Source organism: Hyla sarda, chromosome 1 (genome assembly GCF_029499605.1).
Source record: "Hyla sarda isolate aHylSar1 chromosome 1, aHylSar1.hap1, whole genome shotgun sequence".
Classification (NCBI taxonomy): Eukaryota; Metazoa; Chordata; class Amphibia; order Anura; family Hylidae; genus Hyla; species Hyla sarda.
The window spans coordinates 518,846,815-518,866,982 of record NC_079189.1 but is presented as its reverse complement, the minus strand read 5'-3'; the positions used below and the strand labels follow the sequence as shown (position 1 = coordinate 518,866,982).

The window sequence follows — 20,168 nt, the reverse complement described above, 5'->3', positions numbered from 1 at the left end:
CTCCTCTCTCCCCGCCTGCTAGTAATCCTTTCCTCCTGTCCGTCTCAATGCCAACAGCTGCTACTGCTGTGATCAACACGGGTTTTAAAAGGCATTCGTGTCCCTGCTCTCGAATTGCATCTCTGCTACATAAGCATCTAAAAGAGCGTGTGTGAAAACATACTGCAACTATCCAGTCACCCAGGAATTTAAGGGCAACTTAACAGGGTGGCACAGATGGAAAAGCACCCAGAGGACTCCAGAACGCACAGGAGAAATGCACAGTCAAACAGGAATGACATCTCTGTGGAATATACATCTTATCATGCAATTATGTGTATATATGTATATATATATATATATATATATATATATATATATGTTTTTGTTTCAAAATTTACATTTACTAAATGTTTGAAAAATAGGATCAAAATGACCACATAAAGTCATTCTGATTTCTTCTAAAATGAAGTGTATCCTAGTGTAAAAGGGGGATGAACACATGTAGGGGTCGGGGTGGAGGCTTCAGTCACTATTTGGTGCATTCTTTATATCGATATACTTTTATACACTGTGCATTTTTTTTGGTATTGTGGACATGTTTTTCTTAAAGTGCTTTTCCAGCATTAGAAACACAGCTGATTTCTTTAAAAAAAAAGCACCACATCTGTCCTCAGGTTGTGTGTGGTATTGCAGCTCATTTTCATTTAAAGGGGTACTCCGGTAGAAAACAAATGTTTTCAAATCAAATGATACCAGAAAGTTATACAGATTTGTAATTTATTTTGATTCAAAAATCCTCCAGTACTTATCAGCTGCTGTGTACTACAGAGGAAGTTGTATAGGTATTTTCAGTCTGTTCACAGTGCTCTTTACTGACGCCACTGTCCATGTCAGGAACTGTCCAGAGCAGGAGCAAATCCCTATAGCAAACCTCTCCTGCTCTGGACAGTTCCTGACATGGACAGAGATGTCAGCAGAGAGCACAGTGGTAAGACTGGAAAAAATGACACAACTTTTTCTGTAGTATACAGAAGCTGATAATCACTGGAAGGGTTAAGATTGTTAAACTTGAGTAATTTATAAATCTGTATAACTTTTTTTCCACAGGAGTACCCCTTTAAGTGAATGGAGTCAAGTTGTTATACCACACACAACCTGAGGACAGGAGGGCTGCTGTTTTTGGATGGCCTTCTGTGCTTTTCAATAGACTCCCTGGAGTTCAATCAAAGCGCATACAGAGACATTTATAAAATAAAGAGAGCCTATAACAGGATTTAAATAGGCACCCCACTGTCATACCGGTTCACACTATTGCATGAATGTAATAAAGGGTTTGGTGCTTATTTGCCCTCCATACCTTTTACATTCCTTATTCCTGCATGTCATTCCTTTTTGTTCCCACCACCCAATTGGCACTAGGCTGAGGCCAGACTAAGACAGGGCCCCCTTTTCTACATGAATGCCATTGACTGTCTTAATTTAATGATTTCCCTGGTATTTTCTAACCATTTATCAATACTCTTGATGGCATGGAGTCATTTACTGTATATACATTCTATAACCTATGCAAAAACACATTACTGCAAATGGTGACTGGGGCCTGGACTGAAGGGCAAAGCAGCACTGGCATGCATAGCAGAGAATCCAACAGCCATAAACACTGCGTCATTTACAGTATGTAGTCATGTCTTGAGATGTTATCATTTAGGATACAGTCAGATGTGCCGTATTTGCTGCTGCATATTTTCCTACCTATTGAAGTCAATGGGTAGCAAAATCAGCTGCGTATTTTGATACCCATTGCCTTTAATTGGTAGGAAAATACGCAGCAGCAAATACGCAGCACAATACACCACATGTAACCCTATCCTTACAGAGCATCTCAGGTTGTGGCTATAGGAGTAATAGTGTAGAGCAGACGTGGACCTATATGCAACTTGCACGACTGCACTTGGGTCCAGTGGGTAAAAGGGAGAGTTCTTATTTTATAAGGACCTAGCAACATCCTACTGTCTATTCATTGTATGCAAGGACTGGGCTAATGTATTCAATGGCTCACAATTATTGGTGGATTGTTGGAGAGTCATAAGGGATGGTCTATGATAAGGTGGGAGCATGAAGCCCATACAAGTCCTAGACTGTCTTTGTCTGCTCATGGGGAAGGGTTTCAGAAATGTTTTAGAAGATCAAAGAGTTCCACTATGGTTTTTGGGAACCTATACACACCCAGACAACATGGCAAATGCCAAATTTGCAGTCTCAGGCTTGGCTTGGCTGGAGCAATGGTGTATATGGTTAAAGGGGTACTCCATTGGCCAGTTTTCCGGCTGCATTCTGAACATTTAGTTCTGAGCGCTGTGAGCGCATACCCCTTTAAAGCAAGTCAGATCATGTATCACAAATTAAATTCTACCATAGTACATTCTAACTGAACGATTACCCATGTTAAGCAGACGGTTGTACAGTAAACAGAATGGATAGAGAATAGAAAGAACCCACAGCGCACATTTACATACTCATGTCATCCCACTCAAAGAAAACAATCAATCATTTGATGATTTCCTATGCATGTAAACATGCATCTCATTATACATTACATCAAAAACAAAACATAGAAAAGCTCATGCAAAGTTATTTCTCTTAAATGACTGGCAAGGCATAAGAATTTGTAGAGGGCTGGCATATTACATTTCCATCTACATTGCAAACATAGAAATGTATGTGGGGAACTTCAGAGGAAGCAAAGCTTACAAAGGCCATGGTATCACCCCAGCACGCCAACAAGGTTGTGTCCTAGCAAAGGGATTTCATGCAGCCATCAGTATTAGCATTTAACCCTCTAGTGCAGGTATAGCTGATGTATATTCCACACCTAGAACTCAATGGTGGACATATTGTACAGCTAAATGTCTCCAATTTCATATGGAGACACAAAGGGAGAGTGTTATGATTTTTGCTTTGTGTGTGACTTAGCTTGTGGAATAAGGGATTCATTGGATTTTTTAAATATTTTTACTCTTTTTTGGCCATATTTTTTAATGTCATTTTAGAATGTATGAGTCCTTATTTAATGTGGCACATGTGTGGTTGCTTCTTGGTGCATCAGGAGATGCAATAACAAGAGCTGAGAATCAGTCCTCAGATCAGTCCTCCGATTTGACATTGAGACATAATTTTGAAGACTAGTTTAGGAGATTTGTCCTTGCTAATAATGTCTAGCTAGTCAGAGCTCTGCTGACACCCCTTTGGTTGGGTGCCCATTGAGTTTTAGTGTGAGTGTTGCATCTAATTTTTTTTATACATATACTAACATGTGTCATGAAAGATGAGTGGGCCACAGACTAGGGCTGGGCGGTATACCGGTTCATACCGAATACCGACATTTTTGTGCAGCATGATATGAATTTTAACCCTACACCGCAATACCGGTTGGGCCTCTCCCCCTCGGGAATGAATTAATTAGCCCAGCGCAGCGCTGTCCCCACATCGGGGAACTAATCACAAGTCAACCGCGAGCGCTGTTCTGCCCCCCAATTAATTATGAGCCCAGCACTGTCCCCATCGGGGTAAATACTGATATGCGCTGCCCTCCTCATCCTCATGTTTGTTGCAGCCGCCGGCGCTGATACTCTATACCAGTGGTCTTCAACCTGCCAACCTCCAGATGTTGCAAAACTACAACTCTCAGCATGATGGGAGTTGTAGTTTTGCAACATCTGGAGGTCGGCAGGTTGAAGACCACTGATCTATATTGTGTGGTATCCCTATGCCCGGGCTGCAAAAAATAAACAAAATAAACTCACCTCCCATTGGTCCGGTACCGGCCTCATCTGCTTCCTAGTGAATGAAACATTGGACACTGGCCGCAGCGATGTTCCGCCTCGGCCGCTGATAGGCTGAGCCCACTATCATGTAAGAAGCCGCCCAGAGCTTCTTACATGACAGTGGGCTCAGCTTATCAGCGGCGGAGGCGGAACATCGCTGCGGCCGGTGATAGGCTGATGGCTGTCCAATGTTCCCGTCCCTAGCGTAAGGCCGACGTCGCAACATGCGTGAGTTTATTTTGTTTACCTTGTGTCTGCGCTGGCGATGGCAACAAACTCCCCAAGGAGGGCAGCGGGTGACATGTGACTATTTATCCCGATGGGGGCAGCGCTGGGCTGATAATTAATTTTTGTTGGGGGGGAGGGGGCAGAATAGCGCAGCACTGGGCTGATAATTAATTTGGGGGGGGGGGGAGAAAATACCGTTATATACCGTGGAACCGCCAAAAGTTACAAAAATACTGTGATATGCAGATTTGGTCATACCGCCCAGCCCTATCACAGTCACTTTTCATATCCTAAGTAAAAAATTCATGGCATGCTCTAGTGAATGCTGTGATATGGAGAAATATTGCCTCTAGGGGAGAATATCACCATAATACAGCACTGTGCAAAATCCCAGGTAGCTTTTTTTATTTTTTGCGCTCTTTTCAAATGAGATTCGGTTTTGTAAAGTCTTCTTTAGTTGGCACAGTAGTTGCTTGTAGAACAACTAAAAGTTAGGATACTAGTGATTCCAGATACAAAAAAATCTGCTTGTGTTTAAAAGGAAATTTTGTAGAAGCTTTAATTTAAATGGGTCTACTCTTGTTAGGCACCTTTAACACAGAAGTGAGTAGACGGTAACATCAATCTGTAAAAGCCTTGAGTTATCCCTTATCTGAAGCTTGAGTTTTCCCTTATCTGAATTTTCAAAGCAAAATTATAAATTATATTTAACCACTATAAATATTTTAAGCATATACCTAATGATATGAAAACTAAGGGTCTTTGGTTGATATTAAATAGCTTATAACCAGAGAAGTTTGGAGATTAACCTATTAAATATATAATTCTCAAGAACAAGGAATTCTCCTTAGAACTTGGATTTTGGTGCACTGAGGGGCCCTTTGGGTGATTTAGGGAGTATGGTAGCAATTTAGGTGTTTCAATAGTAAACCAGCACTGCAAGGTTAAGGGGTGTTACGTCAGCAGTCATGAGCAGACCAGCCGTGTGACCTGAGGTACTTACAGATATTTTATGGCTCTTGATCATATTATCAAACTCTTCATTAATTTTTTTATATTTTTCTTCAGTGCGTGGGGTGAGTGCATAAGAGGAGTCGGGATCGGGGCTTTCACAGCCTTTGTGTTCTTTCTTGCTCAATGCCTGCCAGGTTTAGAGAAATATCACAGATATATCAAAAACGGAATAGACGGACAAAGTACTTACACACAATCTTTGCCTGCTGATCATTAGATCAATATCTTCATTAATCTTTCTGTACTTGTCCTCAGACTCTGGACTGTGACCTACAGAATCGTCTGCATCGGGATCTGGACTATCACACCCATTGAGGCCTTTCTTTCTCAACGTCTGAAACACATAATTTGGACATTTCAGTCCGCAGTATTATAAATATATAAACTCGGTCTCCGGAGCTTAACTCAAGGTTCCGCTTCATACAATATAAATACAAAGAAATCAATGTTGGTAAATACTGTGCCGGAGAAGTAAGGATAATTGCATCACTTGGAAGTCCTGAATAGTCAATACACTTGCCTTCAAACCCCTACATGTGCTCATTACTTTACACATTATTTTGGTCAATTAAATGTATCCAATAAAACTTAAGAATGAACTGAACATGTGAACAGCCATAGTTAGATGTGAATTTTTATAATGAATACAAGCCAAATGTAAATGGCACATTGAAGCTTTCATTGGCTTCTTCTTGTTACAACATTTAGAAAACCTCCATAAACAGTTACTACAAACTGTATAGCCCTCCTAAAATCTAGAGAAACTAGGACTTCAGGGGGGTGGGAGATGGTCCTAAACAGCCATTCACACATGTGGTTTTCTTTTTTTAAGAATAACATCAGAATTGAATTATTTTCTGGAAATAACACCTCAACTTTCTATCTGCTGTTAGATCAAGTGTTTTAAATAGAAAGCATAACAGAAAAGAGAAAGGCCAAGCAGAAAGTGAATATATTTTGTATCATGTTGTATTTTATGTCTATATACAACACTGCCTGAGGAAAAATCAAAGGTGGCATTGGGTGGAAGCTTCTGAAATGCATGGTCTAGAAGTGCCATGGTGCCTCCTTAGTAGGACACACATTCCCATGTTGTCCAACATATTGTGCAGGCGATATATATTGTTTGGAGCTTCCAATCTAGAGTTCTCTCTCAAAGCACAAACAGTAAAGCAATTGAGTTCAGTTTCTCCATCTAAGGATCTCTGCTGGCTTTGTAGCTACTAGAGGTCCTTCCATTTATATATATATATATATATATATATATATATATATATATACTTGAAAAACACTTGAAAAAGCCAGTGTGAGACTGGTGAAACGTTGTCTATGCACATGATGGAATAAAACCACCTTCTTTGCTACATATATATATATATATATATATATATATATATATATATACCCACACACTGATCATCTGCACAGAAATATTTTTCCTGATAGGTCTGATAAATTTTTGGTAACCAATGTTAAGACCCATGTTATAAACCTTTAAAGGGGTATTCCCATCTCAAGGCTGATATACGGGGGTCTGACTGTTGGGACCCCTATTTAACATGAGAATTGTACCCCTGAATGAATATAGCCCACTGTGCAAAAAGGGCCAAAACTCCATTCATTCTCTACAATGCTTCCAAACATTGGCAAGCAATCAGCTGACAACCTTTGGAGATGAAAATACCTCTTTTAACAGTTCTATTTTCCTATATAACCCCTTATGCTGGTGGCACAATAATACATGGTTAGGATGACTTCTGACCTACACCAAGGAGCCATGTATGGCCGCTTTAACAAAACAAGATTACAAAAAATCCTTTTGTCACTTCATTGGCTGAATAACCCACATGTTAATGTCCAGCTATTGTCAGGATTAATTGTTCTTCCTATCTTCTTGGCTTCATCCATTAGAGATAAGCAAATTTAAAAAAAATTAGATTCGGCCGAATCGCCGAATTTTCCCCAAAAATTTGGTTTGGTCCGAATTTGTTTATGGCAAATAGCTATTGAAAACTGCTATTTCTGGCCTACAGGGAACCTCAATAGGGGTGTAGAACACTTTGCCTTGCTGTGACACACATAGGGTGTGTGCTGGGTTAGTGAAATAATGCTGTTATTCAGTATGACATGCAGATCAGAGGCACTGTTGCAGAGTGGAGAGTGGCACAATGACAGAGCCTGGAGGTGGCATAAGTATGAAGAGACCATATAGTGGCTGAATGACACAGCGTGGAGGTGGCAGCAGCATGAGGAGAACATATAGTAGCTGAATGACACAGTGTGGAGGTGGCAGAAGCATGAGGAGACCATATAAACTCAAAAGGGGTGTAGAACACTTTGCTTTGTCCTAAGAAGCATAGGGAGTGTGCTGTTTAAGGCTGCGTTCATATCACGTTTTTCCCAATACGGGGCCGCATACGACTGGGGGGGGGGAGCTAAAATGGGGCACTCCCATATCCCGGGAGACCATATGGCGTATAAAGAGAATTTTTATTTAATTTAATTTGAATTTATTAAAATTTTGTGAGTACCCATTCTGTTGATCATCGAGCTGGCGGTCCTCCACCAGGTGAGATACAACTGTTCCAGCCCCTGCCTCTCAGCACCCCCTTGACTGTGAAAGTGTAAATATTTCATTTAATCAGTTATGGTTCATTGTTATTGCTCTATCGATTTTTTGAATTTTAATTTATATTTAAGACTTAATAATAAAATGTGTGGTTACAAAAGACCAAATCCAACAAGGAGTCAAATGTCACATGGCGGCACAATGAAAGAGCCTAGAGGTGGCAGCAGCATGAGGAGACCATAATCTGGCAGAATGACACAGAATGGAGTTGGCGGCAGCATGAGGAGACCATAGGGTCTCACAATCTCTAAGATAAAAAGATGATTTTTATAATTTAAATTGAAGATTTATGGTAGCTAGTGCTACCTTAAAAAAATTTAAGTAATGTACAAGCAGCATAAGGAGACCATATAGTGGTTGAATGACACAGCCTGTAGTTGGCGACAGCATGAGGAGACAATAGGGCTACCCAATCCCTAAGATTAAAAGACAAATTTTCAAATTTAAATTGAAGATTTATGGTAGCTAGTGCCACCTTAAAATTTTGAACTAATGTACAAGCAGCATGAGGAGACCATATAGTGGCTGAATGACACAGCCTGGAGTTTGAGGCAGCATGAGGAGACCATATGGTGGCTGAATGACAGAGCCTGGAGTTTGTGGCAGCATGAGGAGACCATATAGTGGCTGAATGACACAGCCTGGAGGTGGTGGCAGCATGAGGAGAACATATGGTGGCAGAATGAGACCGCCTGGAGGTGGCAGCAGCAGCATCACGAGTCCTGGAAGTGACCCGGTGAAAGAGTGATGCGGTGGGTGGCAATACCAGTACCCGTTGACGAAGGTGGGTGAAAAAAAGGTCCGATGCGGAGAAATGTTCATAACTGGGGAGCAGTGCCTTAAATCTGTTTTGCACTATCCATATTTGTGAAGTGTTGGTGTGGCACCATCGCCAATGGTGGGGGTATCAGATGTCATTTGTGATGATCGTGTTAACTAATCGATGACGGCAGATGGGTTGCTGGTCAAGACACGACCGCTAGCTGATACCGGGAGATAAGGCCTCTTGCTGCGACTCCTGCTACCACTCGCCCCTAGTCTGCTGCGACCTCTGCCTGCACCTGATGAATTTAGGCCACTCCTCTGTCCACATCCTGGCACTTCTCTGCCTGACATACTTAGTGCGTATCTGAGGGGAGTACAATACGCTTCACTATGCTTAAAACAGTATTTGTCTAGAACAGCAGCAGGTGTGTACTTTTGGCTGGCCTTTTACAGTAACTAGGCCCTTAAGACTTTATCAGGAACAAAATGGTACAACACTTAGATGTAGGTATGTGGCATGCACTTATGAGGGCAGTAGAATGCGCTCCACTACGCTTAACAGTATTTGTCTAGCAGCAGAAGAAGGTGTGTACTTTTGGCTGTCCTTTCACAGTATCTAGGCTTTAACAGGAACAAAATAGTACACTAGTACACCACTTATATGTATGTATGTATGTGGTATGCACTTATGAGGGCAGAAAAATGCGCTACAGTACGCTTAAAAACGTATTTGTGTACAACTCCAGCCGCTGAGTACTTTTGCCCAGCCTTTCACAGTATCTAGGCCCTTAAGACTTTAACAGGAACAAAATAATACACCACTTAGATGTATGTATGTGCTATGAACTTATGAGGGGAGAAAAATGCGCTGCAGTACGCTTAAAAAAGTATTTGTGCACAACACTAACAGTACACAAAAGTGCTGCAGCACACAGTCGCTGTGTACTACACCCAAAATTGCACTTTTTCTCTCTCAATATCACTCCCTTCCCTATTAGTGCTTCTAGGCAGGATTTGAGCTTGAGCTGAATCGCTGCTGTTTTTCTGTGCAACACACTGCTCCCTGTAATAGAACGCTGTAGACAGTGACTGGGAGATCAATCCCTGCAGTAAGAATGCTTTACTGTCACTGCCCTCTTTCCCTCTGTCTGTGTAACAGAACGCTGACTTGACTAGGAGGTGAATCGCTGCCGGAAAAAGCTTTTCTGTGCAACACACAGTGCTGTCTGTCCCTATCTATCTCTCTGCAGTGAAAGGATGAAGTGACTGGCCGCAATATGGCTGCCGATTATATAAGGCTGTGACATCACAGGGGTGACTGGCCGCTGATAGGCTGCATGCTGCATGTGATTCAGGGTCATCCCGCCTACCCTTGTTCCCGCCTTCCCAGGAATGTCCTCACATGTGGATCCTCCATTTTAGATGCCCTGGAGCCTGGACCGCACTAAATGGAATTTAATGAACCGATTCACACGATAGAATCGTGGCGATATTCTCATTCGTTGCAAATCGAATTGTTCCTGCAATTCGTAATGAATTCGGATTTGTCACATTGAATTCGCTCATCCCTATCATCCACCAAAGAGCTTACAAAAACATATTGGGAATCTTATCAATCAGCAGTCAAAATTATAAATATTAGCAAACTCCAAAATTACAAAGGAAAAATGCATTATGTCCTGAAACAAATTTAATTGCAGGATGTGTCCATGTTTGCATTTGCAATTAGTCATAGAAAAAAAATAGTAAATAAATAAAATGATATATATATACATTTGCATGTGGTCTTGATGAAAACTCCTACACAGATTTATACATCTCCATGGTTATACACTAAGTAAACCTTATGTAGTCTGATCCTGCAGCCATACTTCTGTTCATTTGTAACCTACTGAAAGCCAATCTTGTGTATATATTTGCTTACTATCAATAATTAAATAAGTGAGTATTTTAGGGAAAAAAACACACATGTATATTTTAATATGTGGATCTATCCCAGATGTTGGTATATGTTTTTTAAATCTATCATTAGAGATGAGGGAACTGATTTGGCATGAATCCGATTCGATCTATACTTCTTTAGTGTCTGAGCTTTTTGCCTCTACTATTGTACATACTTTGTGTGGACAATTGCAAGGCAATAAGAATCCAAATCTGAAACAGCTGAAATCTGATTTGTTAGATTTGCTAAGTGTTCTCATATCTATCTATCTATCTATCTATCTATCTATCTATCTATCTATCTATCTATCTCCCTGTGAATACACATGAACCAACACTGCAGTGTAAGAGAATTTCTTAGTAACCCATGAAAAAAATCTTAAAGAAAGTCCTTTTACTATTTATGAAATGCAGACTTTAATATGATATGCATGGTAAGAAATGCTAATTAAAATGAGAAATATAAATATATAACACTACAGGTAACATTATACGGTAGATTGCAAAAATCATTAAGGGCATTTCATTTGGAGAGTGACATGTTTAAAAGAGATACAGCTGTATGGTGTTAAAGTAAACACCTATGGGAAAATAACACAGAGCAGACCGTAGAAATAAATGTTCTCCTGTATATTATCTACAGATACCGGGAAACATAAACATTATTATGGTGGGAGACTGTAAGTGAACATGTACTTATAGATGCAACATAGCTTTCCTATCACTACTTTGTATAGTTCAGTATAATATAAATGGGTGGATGAGATCTTTAAAGTCTAAGGCCAGGTTCACACGGCTCAAAAATATGCAACATGTTGCAAATGTGCAATTTTTTCCCCTTTTTTAGACAAAAAACAGCATGTAAAATACAATTTACTGCTGATTTTTCCACAGCATGAACACGGCCAAAGGCTGACTGTACTCGGGAAAATCGTTGTTGGCCAAACATCAATTTTTCTAACTATACCCCCTCCGCACCCAAATATACACCTGGTAAGAGTGTTCTTAATTAGAGGGAATAAGCCCCCAGAAGATACTTCTGGTGAAGGGTTATGTCCCTTGAAAACAAAGGAATGGGACAAATTGAAATCCAATGACCAAATGCTTCTTTCCCCTGATATCTGCCTTAAGGAATGAGTTAGGACACTTTTATACACATTAGATGGTTGGCTGATTCCACCAACATTGTTGGGATGAGTTGACATTCATCTAGTGTGTATGGCCACCTTAAAAGAGAAATTTGGGATACAAAACGTATCCCCTATCTCCTATCTGACCCCCGCGATCTGACACTTATCCCCAATCCTTAGGATAGGGGATACATTTTGTATCCCGGAGTTCTCCTTTAACTCAATTCAGGGTTGCCTGTACATATCCAATGCCCTCTCTATGTACAGAGCCGTAATTTGGGACCCATAGCAGTTTAGGGGGGGAGGGGCTACTGTACCTCTCTATACCTCTAAGTTCAGACAAAGGTTACATAAAAACATAAATATTCTGTTTCATTTATGTAGAATCCAGCACCAAAAAATTGGCATAGTCTATTAAATGCTATACTACTGACATTCTCCATAAGAAGTATTGCTGCTAGGTGAGAATGTCACTGTAATATCCTGCTACGTAGAAGCATCATATCGTGAGACATGGAGGATCTATGGTCCATCATACAGTACAATAGGGATCATGATACAGACACAGAGTCTTATTGGATAGTGAGGTCCTCATCTGCCTGTCACTGTAAATGGTTGTGACATGAAGAAGACAAGGGGGTCCTGGTCATTATTTCCTTGTATAATAAAAGTCACTGTAGTAAATTGTTTCCCTTTCAAGTCACATCTAGATATAGGGAAGGTTAAAGTAGCTCTCTAGCAACGAGGACCCAGCTATATAACAACCACATCTGATATTCCTGGATTCCTGAGGGGTGGCATTGGGGCTAACAACACTTAGTAGAGTTAAGATCTTGTGAATAAAGAGAACCTGTCACCAAACTAAACATATATAACTTATAATATATTGCTCCTTTTGTAATGATAAGACACTTTCCTATTTACTTGCTGTTTAAAATCGCAACCTTTTATATGTTTTTAATGTGATTGAAAAACAGCCACTAGGTGGCTCTGTTCTGTTTCCTGCCACAAGTCAAACAGTTAGTTTGGTCTCCTCCTGGCCTGGCTGGAGACCAAACTCAGGAAGTGCATGTGGGGCATGTCAAGGCACATCTCTCGCAGTTTTCATTGACATAGCACCTGCTGGGGAACGCCCACTTTCTCCTGCCGGGAGCTCACGCAATGTGAGCAAGGTTAAAGGTATGATACAGTTCAGAATTTTCTTTTTATGGTAGGAGGGGTGTTAGGAGTAGTTAGGGAATATAATCTAAGTTAGTTTGGAAAATAATGCTAGATGATAGGTACTTTTTAAATAATGTCTAAGCTATTTATACTCATATATTATATACAACCCCCCCCCCCCAATGAGGCAAATAGGGAAGGAAATAACAAATATACATAAAGCTGATGAGGCCTCACATATCAGGGATTGCTCAAAGTAAATTAATAGTAATACTGATTTAAGTGATTCTAAGTGATTTTTAGGTTGCAAATTTACAATAATACAAACCAGTTACACATAAAAGTACAAACCTTAATAAAGTAATTGAAGTTCCAACTACCCCATGTTACATAAGTCAACATTCAGACTTGACCTCAGTTCAGCAGGATAAGCAATGTATGTAGAAAAGATTATGTAATACATGTCAGGTTTGTGCTTTCATTGCCCTGTGTGGCATTGTGCTGACAGGCCCCAAAACACATCCTCAATTTGGTTAACTGGAAACAGCTGCCTATTTCTCAGCAAAACATTGTGTTATCTTATCAGAGTCGCTGAAAACATATAAGGCATAGCTCCTATACACAATCTATGGGGACTATGTAGTTTACAGTTTCAATACAGTTATATAGCTTCATATATGCAGTAAGTGACCTGTCACCAATTTTTTTAATTTTATTGAATTTCTAACCAACACAGAAAAAAAAATTGCTTGAAAAGCAATGGAATTTTCCATTGAAATCAATGGGAGACAGATTTTATATGAATTTTGTCCCAAATACAGAAAATACAAGTTATTTTATCTTTTTACATTTTTTATATACGGTAATATCTTTCTGGTGTTTTATAGAAAAGAATTTGGGTGACACCTGAAATAACAAAAAAATTTAAAATAAAATGCTATACCTAGATCATGTTGTGTTTTGAAAGAAAAATGCATTTTTGTAGTGCATTTTATATTTCAGTAGAACCAGAAAAATTGTGTGCAGAAAAAAATAAAAAATTATGTATATATATATATATAGAGAGAGAGAGAGAGAGAGAGAGAGAGAGAGAGAGAGAGAGAGACATAAACGACAAAGTCACAAACACAAAGTCACAAACACAAATGCAATGGAAGCCTTTTAAAGTAACATGGAATTTGCACAACAGTTGTTTGTACATGCAACCTGCATGTGGCTGCCGCATGACAAAGCTTCACTTTTTATGGGGGAAAACAAATAACATGTGGTGTGAAAAAAGTTGTGTAATTCCAGATAACAGATAATGACACACTTGTATAGCAAACTAGTATGCTGGGATTTGTAGCTTAACAGACCCACTCCCAATAGCCATAGGTATGGAAAGCAACAAGTAGATTGCCATGTTAGGCTGGGGTAACAAATGTCTGCCATCCGGCACAGGTGAACTCAGCCTAGATCTGGATACAACTGATGCCACAGCTGATTACAAGTTGTCATTAGTTGTATGGCATTCAGCGTCTCTCTGTCCGGTGCCCTCCGGCGTGTCCAACCATTCGGCATCCAAATTGATGATTGCGAACTGTCCATTCAAATGAATGGGATAAGTTCTAGTATTAGTTTCCCTTCGGTGCATGCCGGAGGGAAACTATGCTGGATGCCGGACATATGGGAAACCAGCCTTATTTACCACTACAAGTTCCAGAATGTCCGATTTGGTCATAAACCATAATTCTGATTTAGTTGCCTCATTAACTTTCTACTATATTGAATTTAACAAACACATCAAGTTTTCAATAGTATACAGTGTTCTACAGTACTGTTTTATGCTGGGTAACACTATAAGCTATGATTATTATTATTATTATTACTATCCAGCACACAGGCATCTCCTATGCTACCATACAAGTGAATGGAGTGCATGACGTCTAAAGCACTAAAAGCTGGGGTCCCATTCCGTAGATCGCCAGGGTCCCACCGCTCAGACCCCCTCCATCAGATATTCCCTATTGTGGGAATAAGGGATAAGATCATTTTCACCTGACAACCTCTTTAAAGCACAAAGTAAATAAATTATATGATCTGTTGATCCAGTGGGATGTATTGCTTCATTATTGTCTTAAACTGAAACATTAGGAGGATGTTGAAGGTTTTCTTGTATACATTTCAGTCCCTGTTTTCGGTTGAAGTCATGTGGCCTGGTCTTTTTTGTATGTTTATAAAGCCATATTTTCTAAACTAATTCAGATTATATTCCCCAACTACTCCTAACACCCCTCCTGCCCTTAATTTTTTTTCTGAGCTTTAAAAAGCTGTGTACCATACATTTCCCCTTGTTTACATTGTGTGAACTCCCAGCAGAAGAAAGTGGGCGTTCCCCAGCAGGCGCAACGTCACTAAAGCCTGCGAGAGCTGTGCCACACCATGCCCCACACACACTTCCTAAGTTTGGTCTCATGCCAGGCCGGGAGGAGACCAAACTAACTGTTTGACTTGTGCAGGGAATAGAACAGAGCCACCTAGAGGCCGTTTTTTAAATCACATTAAAAACATATAAAGGTTGGAAATTTTAACAGCAAGTAACTAGAATTTAATGTAATGTGTATGGATCAACACTGCCCATATACATTAGACTAATGTTAGCTATTTAAGGTATACGGCAGCCTTTGGACTCTCCTCAATTAACCTAAACACAATTATCAGAGCTGCTTAACAAGCACGGTACATTTATGTTATTGTTACATCACATGTTGTTACTATACTATGAAGTATGCTCATGAGCTGAGCACATTTCATACTCATGAGTACCGGCTGCTATTAGCAGCTGGCACTCACGATAATGGCAGTATAGGAGGTTTGTGACAGCAGTGACAGCTGTCAACTCTTTAATGGCAGCCAGGGCCATGGGCAGACTCTACTAGCAGAGTTCCTAGCTTACTGATTAAGGTGATTTTAAGAATACTTACTTTCTTTATAAAAAAAGTTTTTTCCTAAAGTTTTCTTTTAACCCCTTAAGGACCAAGGACGTACCGGTACGTCCTTGGTCCTGCTCTTCTGATATAACGCGGGGTTACACAGTAACCCCGCGTCATATCATGGCGGGCCCGGCGTCATAGTGAAGCCGGGACCCGCCTCTAATAGCGCGCAGCGCCGATCGCGGCGCCGCGCGCTATTAACCCTTTAGCCGCGCGGTCAAAGCTGAGCCGCGCGGCTAAAAGTGAAAGTGAAAGTTCCTGGCTAGCTCAGTCGGGCTGTTCGGGATAGCCGCGGCTAATCGCGGCATCCCGAACAGCTGACAGGACAGCGGGAGGGCCCCTACCTGCCTCCTCGCTGTCCGATCGCCGAATGACTGCTCAGTGCCTGAGATCCAGGCCTGAGCAGTCATGCGGCAGAATCGTTGATCACTGGTTTCTTATGAGAAACCAGTGATCAACATAGAAGATCAGTGTGTGCAGTGTTATAGGTCCCTATGGGACCTATAACACTGCACAAAAAAAGTGAAAAAAAAAAGTGAATAAAGATCATTTAACTCCTCCCCTATTAAAAGTTTGAATCACCCCCCTTTTCCAATAAAAAAAAAAAACACAGTGTAAATAAAAATTAAAATAAACATATGTGGTATCACCGCGTGCGGAAATGTCTGAATTATAAAAATATATCATTAATTAAACCGCTCGGTCAATGGCGTGCGCGCAAAAAAATTCCAAAGTCCAAAATAGTGCATTTTTGGTCACTTTTTATATCATTTAAAAATGAATAAAAAGTGATCAATAAGTCCTATCAATGCAAAAATGGTACCGTTAAAAACTTCAGATCACGGCGCAAAAAATGAGCCCTCATACCGCCCCATACACGGAAAAATAAAAAAGTTATAGGGGTCAGAAGATGACAATTTTAAACGTATTAATTTTCCTGCATGTAGTTATGATTTTTTCCAGAAGTCCGACAAAATCAAACCTATATAAGTAGGGTATCATTTTAATCGTATGGACCTACAGAATACATATCAGGTGTCATTTTTACCGAAAAATGTACTACGTAGAAACTGAAGCCCCCAAAAGTTACAAAACAGCGTTTTTTTTTCAATTTTGTCGCACAATGATTTTTTTTCCCGCTTCACCATAGATTTTTGGTCAAAATGACTGACGTCATTACAAAGTAGAATTGGTGGCGCAAAAAATAAGCCATCATATGGATTTTTAGGTGTAAATTTGAAAGAGTTATGATTTTTTAAAGGCAAGGAGCAAAAAACGAAAATGCAAAAACGGAAAAACCTCCGGTCCTTAAGGGGTTAAAATAGTAAATTGTAACATCATTGTATTCAAATTGACCAACAATAACACATCAAAAAATTACACTGTGTTTTTTTTAACCCCATAAATATTTTTTTATGGTAAAAAAAAAAAGGTATCATTTCAAAGTACATAAATACTTCCTCATATGGCTCTGTCGATGGAAAAATGAAAGAGTTATGGCTTTTAAAATGTGAGGAGGGAAAAACAAAAATGCAAAAATAAAAATTGCTTCCTCACGGCCCAAACCTGCTGTGTCCCTAATTAATTATTAAAATAAAACAAATAACAAAAATAAATGTATGAAAAGGCCTACATACATAAAAAGTTGTTATAGTTAAGAAAGGACAAGTGGAAGAAAAAAAGAGATGTGCCTTCATAGCCTGAGGCTTTGGAGTTTATACATTGGGGTCATGATTCAATAGTTGTTTTGTTTATATAAATGTTTTGCTTTCACGCGATGCCATTACAAATTGGTGGCATCTAACACATGTTTTTAAAAAAGTCACATTTTTTGAAAAAAAGCAAAACAAAACAACAAAGACAGCGGAAGAAAAATAGCACAGTATCTTGAAAGCTACTGTTTATAAACAAATGAATACATGAGCTAAAGATAATTTCCTAAGAGTCTAGATTAGTGGCTCTACAACTGTTGTAAAACTACAACTTCCATCATACTCTGATGGGAGTTGCAGTTTTGCAACAGTTGGAGAGCCACAGGTTGGGAAAAAATGGTCTAGAACAACAAAACATAGAAAGCATGAAAACAACCATAATACAATAATTCAATATAGTAAGCAATATAATACAGTAGTTTACTGCTGATGAAAATGACATGAAATAATGGAGGAACAAACACGTCCCTTTGACTTTTTGACACCATCTTACAGCTGAGATCATGTTCCTAAGCCTTTGACTGAACTCCCAAGTAATAACATATTTGGGTCCTGTTTGGACCTGACTGTACACCCAGGATTTGGTCTGAGGCCAACGGTTCTTCAGAGTGATTGAGAGAATAAAATGATCCAAATGCACACATGCAGTCTATCCCCTCTGTCAAAGCTCAGCAGTTTACAGTCTGACAGAGGGCTACATCACTCCCCATCAGCAATTTGACTTATCCAAGATATCCCCACCTGTCAGCAAGTCTGCACCTGTTGTCTCACCCGGGAAAGGCCAAATGACAACAGCCAATCGTCATTGCTTATTCTGCAACATGGCCATAGATGGCTCCTTCTGCTTTGCTTCCTCAGACCAGTGCCCTTAATCTCTATGGGTTAGAGCAGCCTGTTTTTCATACTTGCAATTCTGTCAATAATATGAGCTTAGGTCACTTGAACTGGTACATACTGTATAACATAAGACTTTCCAACAATGATAATGGATGTAATACGACTTTCCATGTATCATGTAACCAAAAGAGGTTCTTTAAAGTACAGGATCACTCAACTAATAGCCACATTCTAGTGCTAGAGTGTTGTGTCATAGATAGAAACCATGAATAAAACTTGTCCTATACACTATATATAAACATACCGTAGTAGGTTCTTTTCCTTTGTCATTGTATACACAAGGTATTCAACAAGAACTATGTCTATAAGGTCAATATTTTGCTTTGCAATGTGCTGTATAACATAGGGGTCTAGTAAACATACTCAATGAATCAGAATTTTGGGTTTATATAGGGTAACAAAGGTTATCCAAAGTATATCTTGTGGTTTAGGCACCCGAAAAGTTTTAAAGCAAAAACATAATGTGAGTAAATAAGCAACTTTTAAGAACTTATCATAAACACTTAAATGAGCACTGTCGGATACAAAAATTTTTAATGTTGTACATCTTGGCAAAAGATTAACATTAACTTGTTAAAAAGTAAGTAAAAGATTAATTTTACATTTTGGTTAGAAAAAAACAAATGAAACTAACACCATGGGACATTTGCAGCCATTGGTGGCCATTGTAGACCTAGTGGAACGCCTATATCCTTTGATATGTTGTACTGATGTTATGCATTGTTTTATTGGGTAGAGTTCTATTTTAAAGCAGCGTGCATGTACTGTATCTAAGCAAATACCAAATAGTTTAAACCCTCCCGTATTACATAATTTTATATTGCTTAAAATATTTACAATAAAATATTTACAATAAAATATGGGTTTATAATAATAAACTTTTAACCCCTTAGTGACCAGCCATGTAAGTTTTTTATGGTGGCCACTAAGGGGCCTTAGGCTAGATTCTTTTGTGCCGGGATCATAAGAGCCAGGCCCCTACACTTACTGGCAGTTTAATCCTTTGCATGTCATAGTTAAATCATGATGGCAGCATGTAGGTTTCTGTGACCCCATAAGCAGCCTAGTGACAAAATTACTGGGTGCCAATGGTGTGTCATGTTAGTGCAGTGAATTATTTGAGCAACAAGAAGATTGCCTATGTTGACTTATGGAACTAGTTAGAAAGTAAAAAAAATAAAAAAGGTTTAATAAAAACAATTAAAAAACACCCTCGACCCCCTCCAAAAATTTAAAATTAATACATTTCCATTAGAAAAATTTTGTGGGATAAAACATTAAATCATTAGTAAATCCTATACATATTTGCTATATGATATGGCTGTGCTTCAAAATCATTGTGCCTAAGTCTTATTCTTCAGTAACTCATAACTAACAGCCGCCTGCAAAACCAACAAGGAGACGCTACATCCCCCATCTGAACTGTGCCCATCTACTCATGGGTATGGTGTCTTCTCATTAGCAATATCGGCAGCTGTTCTGCCACCTGCTGTTCTGGGTCTAGGACTTTCATGGAGGCAATAGAACCACAAATAACCACAAGGGGAGCAGCGACATACTAAAGGAATTCACTATAATGAAAGGATTCAACATAATTCTAAACAAAATTTTACAATATATATGATGCATATATTGTTTTTAAAACCACTCCATGCTCCATGTACCAGCTTCTCTTTGTCTGGAAAAAAATATGTTCCCTCTTCTAGCCTGTATCGAGATTCCTTGGCTATGGAATGGTGGATTGTTGGCACCCCTCTTATTACTCAGGACCTCCCCTAAAACATATTATCCATAAGCCCCCTAGCTACTTCTTTGTCCCTGGGTTTTAAATTGCATTTTCCCAAGAAGGACTCCTAGACATTTCTCTTTAATAATAATAAAAAAAAGTAATAATAATAATTATAATAAAATAG

At 39.3% G+C, this 20,168-nt stretch overlaps 1 protein-coding gene across 14 annotated transcripts in view; it reads right to left on the bottom strand.

The window, feature by feature from the left end:
• Positions 1-20,168, bottom strand: part of MEF2C (myocyte enhancer factor 2C) — a 231,646-nt gene that overhangs the window by 51,198 nt on the left and 160,280 nt on the right. For all 14 annotated transcript variants that reach the window (XM_056538436.1, XM_056538454.1, XM_056538421.1 and 11 more), the window contains exon 4: positions 5,239-5,382. In XM_056538436.1, coding sequence (XP_056394411.1) covers positions 5,239-5,382 — 144 coding nt within the window. The remainder of the gene's footprint in view (positions 1-5,238; positions 5,383-20,168) is intronic.